Source organism: Falco peregrinus, chromosome 5 (genome assembly GCF_023634155.1).
Source record: "Falco peregrinus isolate bFalPer1 chromosome 5, bFalPer1.pri, whole genome shotgun sequence".
In the NCBI taxonomy this organism is placed as follows: Eukaryota; Metazoa; Chordata; class Aves; order Falconiformes; family Falconidae; genus Falco; species Falco peregrinus.
In genome coordinates this window covers 22,078,479-22,091,967 of record NC_073725.1, presented here as the reverse complement: position 1 = coordinate 22,091,967, position 13,489 = coordinate 22,078,479, and the positions used below count along the sequence as shown (strand labels likewise).

At 39.4% G+C, this 13,489-nt stretch overlaps 1 protein-coding gene across 1 annotated transcript; it reads left to right on the top strand.

The window, feature by feature from the left end:
• The first annotated feature begins 2,394 nt into the window (after positions 1-2,394).
• Positions 2,395-8,669, top strand: LOC114013527 (uncharacterized). Its single transcript, XM_055803706.1, has 4 exons — positions 2,395-2,554; positions 3,270-5,204; positions 6,173-6,435; positions 8,003-8,669. The coding sequence occupies exons 1-4, from the start codon at positions 2,407-2,409 to the stop codon at positions 8,336-8,338; spliced, it is 2,682 nt and encodes an 893-aa protein (XP_055659681.1). The 5' UTR covers positions 2,395-2,406; the 3' UTR covers positions 8,339-8,669.
• Positions 8,670-13,489: the final 4,820 nt, after the last annotated feature.

The window sequence follows — 13,489 nt, the reverse complement described above, 5'->3', positions numbered from 1 at the left end:
GGCGGGAGGGGGCTGGCCGCGGGAGGGGGGCTGCGGCAGGCGGGAGATGCCTGAGGGCTGGTCCATGGGAAAGGAAAATCTTGAGGACAGGCAACTTTTTTTAAAACCTGGGGAGTGCTGTTTGGTTTTGTGGGGTTTTTTGTTTTATTATTTCCCTTTGGGTCCATCCACCAAGAGAAAGGCAAGGAATTTCACTTGAAAAAGGTGAAAATCTGTTGAACGCAGCAGCTGGGGATTTAAAACTTCCCAGACAAGTCACAGGAGTGGCCTGCAGGGAAAGTGAGGCGCTGCCGTCCATGGAAAGCACCGGCTTTGGCTGGGGAGCTCCGCGAAGAACAAGATCACAGATTCTCCCCAAGCATTTTATAATTTCTGTCATAGAGCAAAGGACTAGTTCAATCCGAACATTATAGAAAGAAAAAAACCCAGAAATCACAGGAATTTCCCACCCTAGACATGCAACCAGCCTGTGCTTCTCCCACCACCTGCCCCAGTGCCTGGCTCCGGCATTCAGGGATGTGAAGCTGCAAAATGGCCACTTGGATTCTCATCTCCTCTAAAGACCCAGGGCAGAGCTCAACTGCAACCTCCTGTTTCCTAGGTTTTTGTTATATGCAGCAGAGCACACCGTCCTGGAATAAGTGCTTCCCTTGTTCATATGGAAAGAACATTACACTCGTCGGTCCACTTAGCTGCGTTAGGATGGAGGAGCATTACTCCCTTAACAACTGGGAAACTTTAGAAAGAAACATAAACTTTGTCTTGCCTTGTCTGATTATTTTTTTGTCCCCTACAAAAAACATGGTGGTTTTTTTTGCTCCCTTAGCTGAACAACTGGGAAACTTTAGAAAGAAACACAAACTTTGTCTTGCATTTTCTGATTATTTTTTTTGTCCCCTACAAAAAGCATGTTTAACAGTACTTACAAGCAGAAGAATGGTAATATTTCCCCACAGTCTCCCTTGTTTTAAAAATATAAGTTCCAAGGTTACAATAGGGAAATTCTGGATTCACTTAGGTTTGCAGTTAAATGTCTGCACGATTTGACAGCTAGCTTTCTGTACACCAGCTGAAGGCTTTTACCACTGTTCCCAGCTTCACGTTTTGATGCTCCCTCCCCCACATTACCAGCAAAAGGCCCCTGCGTTACTGCTAAATGAGCCTCAGGTGGCAGGGGGAGTGGAAAAGCAGCAGCTCTCTGCCATAAAGACAGTGAGCAGTAGCAGGTTGGACCATGGTTTTGAGGGGCTCTAAGGGGGTGGGAGTAGCTTATTTTTTGTAGGGTGGTTTGTTTGGGTTTTTTTTTTCCACTACATTATTCTCTTTTTCTCAAAGGCCAAAATAATTCTGGGAGCTTTGGCCTAGGAAGGTGAGAGGAGCCTGTAGGCTTTTGGGGGCTTACAAGAGTGGGATGGGCCATTCTAGCGTTCCCAAAAGCTTTCTGAAACTCCAGGCTGAGCTGTGTGCTACTTTGTAACAGGTCTTCCCTTTGGTCCTTTTTTGTTGTTGTTTTTTTTTTTTTTCCTGTAGCTTTGAAGTGCTCAAGTTCTCCAAATTGCTGAACTGCCATTTTTTTTTTTTTTCTGTAGTCACTGGGTCTTCTGTGTTCTCTAATTTATTCTTGCTTATAAAATCCATGTGATAGGGCTGTATTGCTTGTATGGGTTGGAATGGGCTGAACTTAGTGTATTAGTTAATTGAGGAAATATGTGAGTGGGGGAGGAAGTTCTGTCTTGTGAATTTTGTATGGCTTTGAATGTGAACTTATGCATAAGGATTTTGTGCTCTTTCTTTTTTGCTGTTACCTATCATTTAGTTTAAGCATAGGAAGCATGGTGTCACTGAAATATTTCATTTATGTTAGCTGTTATTGTTAAGTATATTACAAGATACAAATCCTGAATTAATAGAGCTCTAATACTACATGTGTTGGCATTAAGGAGTGTTTTCTTCACAACGTGTTAAGCTTCTGACTGCATAAAGCCTTCTATTGGTCCTTCTTTATTCTTGAGGTCTCTTGCTCAAGGCTAATTAAAGGCTAGTTTCTGATTGGCTGGAATACTGCTTATATGGATGTGTGCGTATAAGACTACATTAAAGTTACTGGTCCTGTGGCTTTAAAATGTCTTATAAGATTGGCTTGAAGTACTAATATTGAAAGGTGCATATAAAAGCTTGCTTAGCAAAGAACTAAAATCTTTGACCTTGGTAGTAATGTCAGTTTTCTACTTTCTGCTTGGAAGATAGTAGTTTTCTTATGGAAAGAAGACTTTCCAGAAAAATGAAAACTGCTTTCATTGGGCTGGGAGAGGAATGTGTGCTGAATTCTGACAGAGCATAAAAATCATTAAGTCACAGTTTTTAAAGTGGTTAATCTTATAACTTATTTCTTTCAGTGTTTAAAAAATGAATACTGCCCCAACTTCAGAAAGTGGATCATATTCCACAAACAACACAAGACCCTTTTTTTATGCACAGCCAACAGCACAACAGCCTTTACCAAGTCCATGGTACTTCAGCCATGCATACAGTCCGTACTGTGTACCTGCTCCAGGTAAGGCACACGACAGCTGTCTGTGGTAGCTTTGCTTTTGTTTGATGACACAGATGTATATCTGTGCTAAAAAGCTTCTCAAGTGCTTAAAGTAGAGTTGATGTAATGTTTTAGTCGTCAAAAATCCGATTTATGAAGCATTAGTTAAATATGTAGCTTGTGTGCTGGAAAGTAGTATCTGTTTCTGGGGAATGGAAACTAAGCAAAATATTAAGTAATGGTTATCCTACAGATACAGAGCTCTAGAATATGCCTAACAATTAATGTGTGTGTATATGCGAGTTCCATATATGCATGCTTGTATTATAGGTATGGATAAATATAAACTTAAAAATCCACACACAAACAATATTGTTAAATTAATTTTGTAAATGGTATACCTATGTCAGCTTCTATCTGGAGCTATCTTTTTCAAAGACAATGCTACATAGCATAGTCCATAGAATAGCAAAAAAAGTACAGAAAGCTAATTGGTGTACGTTCCAAGGAACAAAGCTCTAGCTAAATTCTAGCTGTCTAGATAAGCTGCTCCATAACAAGCAACTCTCTCTGGGTTTCTGCACCAAACATGCTTCCAAGCATTGACAGGTAGTGTCTTACCCTACCTATGAGTCTGATCTTTTTGCTGTTCCTGTGTATGCAAGCAAACATTAATCAAATTACTCATTTCAAGAAGAAGATATATTTGTCTTTTTTTTTTATCCCCAATGTCTAGGCTTCCGAAGTGGAAATCCATATTTTCCATTTTATTCTGTTGCGCTCCATGAGTACCCTGGATTTTTTGTTCCACAGCATCCAATGCATGCAAGAACTAGCAGGAGGCCTTATTTTAATGTTCCCCCACCTTCCCCTATGTTTTATCATGCAACAAGATTTAGACACTATAGTACCTCTGGAAAAAAAATGGAGACAAAAGAAACACAGACTGATCCTAGACAGCCTGAAAACAAGCAAAAAAAGCATCAAGATATCCATATAGAAACAAAAGGTTGTGATGCAGGAAATATGGCCTGTGTTTCTTCTGGTATAGGTACAGAGACTGAAAGTACTTCAGAGAAACAAGATTCATCTGGATCTTCCATTGCAGTGGACAGAGAGTTTCATAACAAGAGCCCTTCGAGCTCTACGCAGTATAGAAATCTTCCTACTGGAAGCTATGCCTTTGAGAAGGAGGAAGTGAGGATAGAATATGGAAATGGGTCTCCAGCTATTCAGCTGTGGAAGTCCTTTAAAGAAACGATCCCTTTGTATGATGTGGCAAGTGGTAAATCAGTCCCAGAGAATATAGTGCAGCGTGACTTATTTTCTGTTAGCTCATGTGAAGGAATGGTATATGGCCCTCATGAAGGGGAGAAAATGGTGCCAGGAGCTTCCTTGGATGAGAGAAAAGCTGTTCTCTCCTCAAAACAGGGTGTTGAAACTGTACAAGAAAAAGAGGTCCAAAATAATGAAGTGAAGCTGGATGCAAAAAAGCAGGCAAATGCAAGTCAGCGGGCAAAATCCCCCCCAGGTGAAACCATGGCAATGCAAATTGCAGAGCTGGCAAGACCTGTTGGCATAGATCAACCAGTGGTAAGACAGGATGTGGTGGTAGCTAAGAAATCTAGCTCTAAAAAACCTACAAGCTCAAAAGCTTCTCGAGAAGAGCCCAGCTTTGTTCAACAAACAGGACTACTTCCATCTGGTATGGAGGTAATGAGTGACTTGAGTTTCCAGCAGAAAAAGCTGAATCTAAGCCACAACACAACCAATGAAAGTCAAACAGATAAAAGTATTTGGTGTGACGAATCAACTGAGAATTATGTTCCCTCTAACGGTTTGCTGGGTTGTTTGGATGGTACAAATACAAACTACAACTACGATGTTTGTTTGCCACAAAGGAAACGTCAAAGTGTACTCAGTCTTTCTTCTGATGACATGTCCTCTAGAGAGGAAGGCTCATCAACTGATAATGCCCCAGTGTCTTATTTTGTCCCTGACTATGTGCTTCAGAAAAGCATGTATACTTTCCAGAAAAATACAGAAGGCTTAGAGAAAGAGAAAATTAAAAGTGGTGGGTCCCTTAATGAAGAAGAAGTAGTAGTAAGGGAGCAGATGAACAGCTTGAATGACCAAGACGTCAAAAACTCTTCAACCATGAAGATTAAAGAGGCTTCCAGTAAAGGCAGAAAGCTGGGAACCCTTCCTAGATCACCTAGTTGGAAAAAAGTCAATTCTCTCAAGAAAAAAGCATCTAAGAGTTTGTCAGAAGTTGAGGACTCTGAAGAATACTCTGTGAAGGGAGAAGAGGAGGATGAAGATGGAGCGGATGAGGAAGATGATGCCACAGATGAAACTGAGTATTTCTTTCAAGAAGCCACTCAATATGGAATCTTGATGCCTAGTAAAGGAAGTTTCTACCAAGTTGGTCAGAGGGTGCTTTGGAAACCACCTGAAAATGCTATACCAGCTCAATTGATTAGCTGGCCTGCTCAAAAGAAAATAAAAACTAGGAGTGGGCTTGGTAAAAACATTGGTGTAGTTTACAAGCCAAAGGAGAAAGAACAAGATGAAGTCATATACAGTGACTATGGGTATTATGGAAGAAAGAGGTCTACAGCAAGAAAAGGAGGACCTGAACACCAGCAAACACTACAGAAAATCTTGGAAGGTAAGCTAGTTGCTGAGGACTAAGTGCTGCTTAACAGAACACACAAAGAATGCCTAATTGCAGCTGCAAATTGTAGTTTGAACCAGTGGGAAGATGGGAGAATGTTGTAGCCTGACATTTGGCTTACAGCCAGAAGTACTATAGAATATTTTTTTTCTGAGGCATAAGGGGTTTGCTGCAATATTTTACTTATTGCATGAAGATTCTGCATCTTCACAACCACCAGAGAACTCCCCTGAGTTGGATTTGGTATACTTAACTTTCTGACATGAGTGGAAATTCATGAATTTGAAAAGGTTAAGGCTGTTTGAACTATGCATTTACCATTATTTAATAATATCTTGGAAACTTTGTATTTAAACTTATACAAAATTCTGATGCTCCCATCACAGACCCATGTTAGGTGGATTAAAGAGGATTAAATCATTATAATCTGGTGGCTGTACCCTGTGTAATTTCTCTTTGCAGGAGTCAACCATTAATTTATCTTTTTTTACTGTGGCTGCTGTTCTTTTACTGTTAGCAACAAAAAGCTTTGCTGTTTTTTCATAAAATCAGTGTGAAACTGTTAAATTTGACCTGGAAAAGAACATTTTATTTACTCAGGGGTAGATATATTGGTAGAAATTGGATTCATCTGAACTGAGAATACACAGAATTATCAGCGAAGGTTCATAACTGGTTATGTAAGTGGCTGCTGTTTAGTGAAGTCTTGTGAGGCACCTAAAATGAGGTGATCTGCTTCTAATAACAGGCTTGGTGTTCTTAAACTTCATTTTCCTTCTACAAAATTTGTAGACTTAAAGCAGGTTGTAGTTTTCATCAAGTATGGTCATCAGAAAACCTTTTTAATAGACTATTACAATTAGATTCAGTAGCTAGCTTTACCTTCTGACTTGTGGATCAAACAATATATTGACATATTGGCAAAATCAAATGCTGACCTTAAATCAACCTCTTTTTATTAGGAAGGCTGTTAAGGGAGAGTGTGGGGATACCAGCTGAAGAGTATTGGATTAGAAGAGGTGCTAAACCCAAATTTACCAGCCAAATACATGGTAGTCCCTCGCTCCCAGCCAAGAGCAAAGAACAAGGTACAACATATTTCCTCAATGTGGTTCTTGAGGAACATTCAAAAGGATATGATACAAAACAGCAAGCTTGTGATACTTGGATAAAATTTGAAGATGCTAAAACTAATTTTCATGGCTCTAATATTGATGAAATGCCTGTCAGTCAGCACATCTTGGGGTATATTTATATTCTCATCAAACGTGAATAAGGATGCATTATAGCTACTTTTTTTTTTTTTAAAGGTCCCATGGGAAATCAAAGCATCGAATGCTTTGATGGGGCCAAGCAAAGCTTGAAGTTGTTACTGCCATAAACTGCAGTATTAATTCTTCACTCAGATACTGCATACGCGCTCAAGAGAAGCATTGGTAGTTCCTAATCCTGATGAGCAGAACACTCATGAAATCATGTGTGATAGCTACATAGGCCAAAGTTCAGAAAAACTAGCAGGGATCAACAGCTGCCCTGCTACTGCTAAAGGATATCAGAGTGCAAATAATCTTGATGTGGTTCAGAAAAAGAAAACAAATCAAAGTAAAAGGTTAGATTCTTTCCATATCTACCTTTCCTCCAAAAGCAGAATAGTTTCTGCTTACAATTAAGGTCTACTTGGAGTTCAGCTCTGTTTCTAGATGCTCTTCAAGGTTATTTCTCAGTGTAAGTGCTGTTGGAACAACTCTAGAATTTGCTGTAGTTTGGGTATTGCTACTCTCCTGGGTCACATACTTTTGAGTATCACAGGCTCAGTCTATCAACAGAGTGTCAAGTTATCTTTAGAACAGCCTGATGACTTGCTTCTCTTCAGTTCGGTGATAGTATACAATAAGTTTCCTGTATAGACAGCCCAATAGACTTTTCTTTAGAGTGTATTCCTTAGTTGTCCCTCTGCCTTGCTTTCCTGCTTGAACATGTTTGGGTTTGGGATTTGCCTCCTGCGTTGGAGGCTTTCTAACCTTTCTATCTACAGACTTCTTCAAAAAGTTGTGGGGTGTTTTTTTGACGCTAGCCTTCTCTATAAAAGTTGAAAAAAATTACTTTAGCAGCATTGTTCTTAGCTCCTTACAACAATTCATGAAAATAAGTTATAATTTTGTTACCTTTAAATTTCAGCATATCTCTTAGCGATAGATTGTGCAGCATACTGAGGGTGTTTGGCATACATGTTGCTCCCTGCTTTCTCTTACTCCTTTTCCAGCCTGTGTAGTCTGAAGAAGCTATCACTTTCAGTATTAGAAAGTAGGAATAAGCTGCTTCCGAATGCTGTTCATGTCAATGGATGCCTCAGAAGTGCTAGTAAAAATTAACCCCTTTTTCAACATTGCTTATCTTAGGACTGGTTTCTTCAAGTTAATGTTAAACTTAAGTGCCCCACAAGTAAGGCTGTGTGGCTAGACAAGATATGTTGCTTTAGCAGTAATACAATATTCTAAATTTGACTTCTTGAACTGTGTACCTGTGGTGCATAAATTAACAGGTCTGAAGACAGTGGGTGACTTAGGTCCCTTTGACAGCTATCAACTAGTCCTGAACACTTAAAGTGAACTAGAATAGAATTATCAAGCTCTCACTGGGTTCTTTTTTTGCCATGTTCATACCTATCCAAGTTATGACCCAAAATACAATGCATCCAGAACTATGGTTAGACAGTGATTAAATATTGTAGGCATAAGTGTTGCTTGACATACGCAGTGTCGCTTTTATCTGCTGCTAAAATGGGCACATAGAGGGAAGAGAGAAAGAGGAGCACTACAGACCAGCTGGGGAAAGCCAAGCTTAAATTTGCTTTAAGACTATGCTTTGGAGAAATAACATCAGTTGTACCTTGCTTTTCAGGGTGCCCACCTTTGGTCAAACCAAAGAAGAAAAGAATAGGCAAGCCACCCTCAAAACGCAGAGACATGAGATGTGAGGCAGAAGAAGTGTGGGAGATGCCTAAAAGCAGTGTATGTAAAGGTTGGTATACAGCAACAAGCTACAAAAATGTTAAAGCGTTTCTTTCATTTCTGTCTCAAGGAATAATGGGTCTCGGTTTGAACTGCAAGGATATTGGAAGCTTGTGAGATAATAGCAAATGCTATGTATGTAGACAAGATGAGGAAAAAAGCAAGCTTTTTTTTTTGAACACTTACATTACTATGAATACAGTTGTAGGTTTGAGCGGGTTAGGTCCCTTCTTTTAAGGGAAGGAGGCAGGGCTGGGGAGCCCAAACCCCACTATTTTAGTCTGGTTGCTCTTCAAACTGTTCTACTAACTTCTTAAAATATTGGGTCCTGTGTCACTTTGCAGTGTATATTTTTTTTTAAGCTACAGGTCTGTCTCGGCTAAAATACTGTAATTTGTTACAACACAAATGCATATAGATAATTCTTAATAACTTCAACCTTGTGGAGTAGGAACTTCTTGCTACTTTGGAGGAAGATGAGAAAAACAATGGAGGGGAAAAATCACATTAAGTAGGTTCAGTAACAAATATGGCTTTGCGTTAGTGGGAGAGTCTGAAAAGGTTAAACTGAAAAGGGTCAGTACATACAAGAAGCTACCTACAAGACGAGAGTTCCTCCTGGAAAACAAAAAGCTGGCATAGTAAAGCTAACCTGAATGTTCAGTCAGGAAATAGGAGTTAAAGACTGTTTTTTTCTTTATATATTCTTTCTCATATATTAAACAGAGGATTATGCTTCCATGTATTTGCAAGGTTGGAAACAAAAACTTAGACTGAAACATCTTACTAGTCAAAATTGGCATCAGTCCTGGAGTCAGATTACTTGAACATCAGTGTTAGACCTTTAATTGCTGATGTATTTTAGTAAAAGGCTCCAGGAAACTTGTGTAATGCCAAAATACCACTTATATTAGCCCCAAAAATAGTTGGTATTTCTTGGATGCATACAAGTTTCACGTGGAACTCTTTTTCTATCTATTATACTGAGATGTTCTGAAGTCCAGTGCCATTCCTGCAGAATTCGTCCTTGCTGGGAAGTTGAATACATAGGTCTAATATCAGCCATCAGTGTCTTCTCCTGCAACAGGAAAAGGCAATCACTGATACCTAGTCTTTCTTTAGAAGCAAACTGGCGTCTATTATTTGGAGGGAGAATGCATACTTTTTTTTTTTCCCCTCCTCTTTAGGGTCTGGAACCAGAAAGTCCATCTATAAGAGAAGATAATTGCAAATACTGGGACAGGAGAAGCAGGGGAAATGTATGAGGTCTGCATAAATCCAAAACTCTATTGTTACTTTCTTGTATATTTTGTAAGTTGCTGTGTACTCTTCAAAGGTAAAAAGTAGCACAGTAAAGACTGAGGAAACTATTAACATGGAATTAAGTATTTAACACTAAAGTCACCTTTTTACAACTAGCACATCCACTATTTAAATAATAAATTTAATAGAATTGCACTCTGGGACTTCTTGTATTCTGTCTATACACAGAAGCAAAAAAAGCTTATGATAGGTTTGTATGTACATCAATACTATCCTAGCATAACATTTACTGCTGCCCTGTTCTTAAGCTCTGCACCTTGTGGTCAGTTTGTGTATATGATGCGGACATAAGTACAATACTCTCCTCTGTTGGCTGGATTTGTTTTTGTCAAAGTGTACAGGAATATAGTTAACTGTGTCAAGTACTGACTTGAAGTTTCAAGGCAGTTCCTCAGATATTACTCTCTTCAAATGCATGACTGAGGACTAAAACTAAAGCATAGTGATGTGATGCTTCTCCCTCCTCCCCTTTTTCTGTGGGGACTTCTCTAAGTTCCTCCATAGACACTCTGACCTGGAGAGATGGACTTTGTAAAGCCTTCTATTTCACCTTCAATAGTGGTATACTCTGTTCCCTGATATCTTACTTGATGCCTTCTGTTGCAGTTGATACTGTCCTTGGCAACTCACTGCTTTATAGAACTAAGATGATAAAATCAGCTTTCTGCTGAGTTATCTTATGAATAATGGAAATATATTTGAGCTGTCCACATCATCTAGATTAGTGTGATTTATTTTTTTTATGTCCATGAAAGCTGGTATCACCAGCTGAGAATAAACATTCTTGGATGACTCCCCAGTGAAGTGATAGTGTGAATGAAAAAGGTAGAAAACCTAAACCAACCAAACGCAAAACCCCACCAATTTTTCTTTAACAAAGGACGGGGGGAATGGACAGACAGGACCTGCCTTCTGCCTCCTCTTGCAACATTCTTATTCTGTCTGTGCCCTAGAATAACCTACATGAATAAAAGCAGTATTTCCTGTAACTGCATTCAAGTTTTGTGCCTACAGCCTACTAGTCTGACCTGTAACTGAGGTTTTGTTGTTTTTCCTCAGTGAGGAGTACTCAGGCTTCCCTACCCAACTGATCCTGATCCTCCATCTTTCCATTATTTTTAATAGCACTTGCTTGCTTTCTTGTTAAAGAGCTACTGTAATTATAGCCTCTGCCCTAAGCTGTTAGGGAAAAAGATCCACTTTAACTTTGTGATGCCAGGTTTTTATTTCCTCTCTACCCTCTACCCTACCTCTCTACCCTGTGAGAAAGTCAGGAATACAAATTCTTATTTGGCTTTTGTGCTGCACAAAACCTCTGTTGCATCAGAACCTCAAAGAATAGAATGAGGGAGGGAATTACTTCAAGCATGGTGCTTTTTAATACTCTGGAAAACATAGGACTGCTGTTTTTGGATATCTAATGCAGGAATATGCTGCTTTTAGAGGGGGACAGGCTTTATTCTGATGAGAACAAGTGGTAGAATATAAACTTGAAGACTAAGTAATGATCTAAGTAAGAGTAACCCTTAGCTACAACTGAGATCTCTTAGGTAAGGCTTCTTGTCTTTTTCCCTGAACTCAAGTGCAGCTTTGGGATTGAGTTCTGCTTGACAGACTTAACTGTTTGTCTTTTGCAGCTTGTCTGATAAAGGGATGCTCATGACCTCATGGTTAGGTGGCACTCTCATCTTTGAGAATGGCTAGTATTTCACAGAGACTCCCAAGATCGTGCTAGCTGTTCTTTCACAGGTTTTGCATAGTCAGTGTGCTTTCTACCCAGATGTAAGAAGCAGTTCAGGGCCTGGTGATGCTAGCTCCCAGGATGCGAGGGAGTAGCAGTAGGAGTGTTTAGTCAGCTATTTGAAAACAAATGCTATTTTAAACTAATTGCTTGTAGCTACCCATGCTATGTATCCACACCAATGCTTAAAGTAGGATGTATGAATGTTCTAGTGCTCTAGATAAACTTCTTGGATAATGTTCTATGTGGCATACTCTACTCCGACAGTACTACTAAATCTTCTACTTGGCTTTTTCTTAACTCAGCAGCATGGATGTTTCATGGACTACATCTTAAGTCAACTAGTTCACAATGTATTTAATATTCCAGTGGGTAAAATTGTCATGCTTCAGAAAGGCTGGGAAGTACAAACAGCATACTAACAGGCTGTGAAGTAAAGTCCAGGTCCTCCTTCTTCAGCCAGGTAACTAGCTACAGTGAGATCTGAGATCTCATTTTACAGGTCTGCGTATGTGTCAGCTTTTGTTACCACTGAAGCTAGATCGCCCAGTGACTTCCTGCAGTGCTGGCAGGGTTGTGGAGCTGTAACTGTAGCACTACTGCATTGGCTTTGAAGTTTTCACCTGCTTCCTGCAGCATCTACTGCAGGGCAGCTGAAGAATCTATTTGCTGCCTGGCGTACCACCAACAAACCTTAGAGGCCTCTGACACTGACATAGCCGGACCTGTGTTTGGACAGACTTAGTCTTGTGACTCAGAATTTCTAAATCATTATTTGTAGCAAACTAAACCCTCTGTCGCAGTGTGGGTGTGGTGTAATCACTGAAGTGGAGCCAGTGGGTCATGTTGGCTTGCCAGGATCTAATTCTGTATTCTGATTTTCAATTTGGTAGCACCTGAATGACACAAAGCTTTCCCTTTTACAGTGTCCTGTCTTCTGCCTTATGTTGGAACAGATTAATTACAGGTCTTTCTATTAACATCAAACAGTGGAAGACAGGAGCCAATGGCAAAAAAAAACCCACAACAAAACTAAAAACAAACAAAAAAAAACCAGACAAGAAAAAACCCTACTCATTGCATGCTAACTGCAGGCATACCAAGGAAAAACAAATTCACTGTTTAAAAAGGAGTCCTTGGATTCCTCTGACTTGCTGCCAGCAGCCATCTCAGTCAACAAGACTGTAAAGCCCAAGCAATTCCAGGGACAAAGAAATAAGACAGATGTCAGGATTTTTGTTAAAATCTTTCTAACAAGAATGGGTCAGAGTATTAATATAACTGGATCTGGGAGCTGAAGGCCTGTGAAGCTGTATTCTCTATGAAGTCTGTTACTGCATTTCACACTTACTTAGATTCATGGGACTATACAATTATGCTATTACTACCACTCAGGCTTCAACAGAGCTTTCAAACAAATGTATGTATCTACAACGAAGGCAAGGATTACTAAGGGAAAAAGAATTAGTTGTCTGAACAAAAACATTAACTAGTCCAATTGTTAAGATTTTAAAAAAGGCTAATCAGTTGTTCCAGACTGTAGCTTTCTATCCTGCTTTCTGGATATACTTCTATATAGAATAATTTTCTGTTAATATCAATGGGTGTTGGTATTTATCTCTAGTGTCTCTATTTCTAAAAGACCTAGAGTCTCTTGAATGCCAGCTTTGGCATTGTTTAAAATGCTGAACGATGACATGAATAGTGCTTTTCAGCAAGAAAGCACTGGCTGCTAGTCAGCAGTACTAGAAATCTTGCTCTATTGAAAATGTTAGCTTTAATTTTGAAACTGGTTCTACTTATATGAGTTTCAGTAAAGGCCTGCTAAAATCTTTATGTATGAGATAGGATAAAGATTTATAGAACTGGGAATGATATGGGGAAAACAAATAGGAATCAGTTGTTCACTACCTTCCAGTACAAGAACTACAGTGTATGAAATGAAATGAAATAGGGAGCAGCGTGAAAGCAAATTATGTTTCTTCACACATTAATTACACTGCAGAGTTTCTTGCTTAAGGAAATTGAAAAGTTCACAGGTGGTGACTGGATGTAAAAGAAAAATACCCGAGGCTGCTAAATACTAAACCATGACTGTTACTATTCAACCCCAGCCAGCAACTAAGTACTGTGCAGTTCCTTGCTCATTCCCCCCACCCAGCAGGATGGGGAAGAGAATCTGGAAACAAGGTAAAACTCACAGG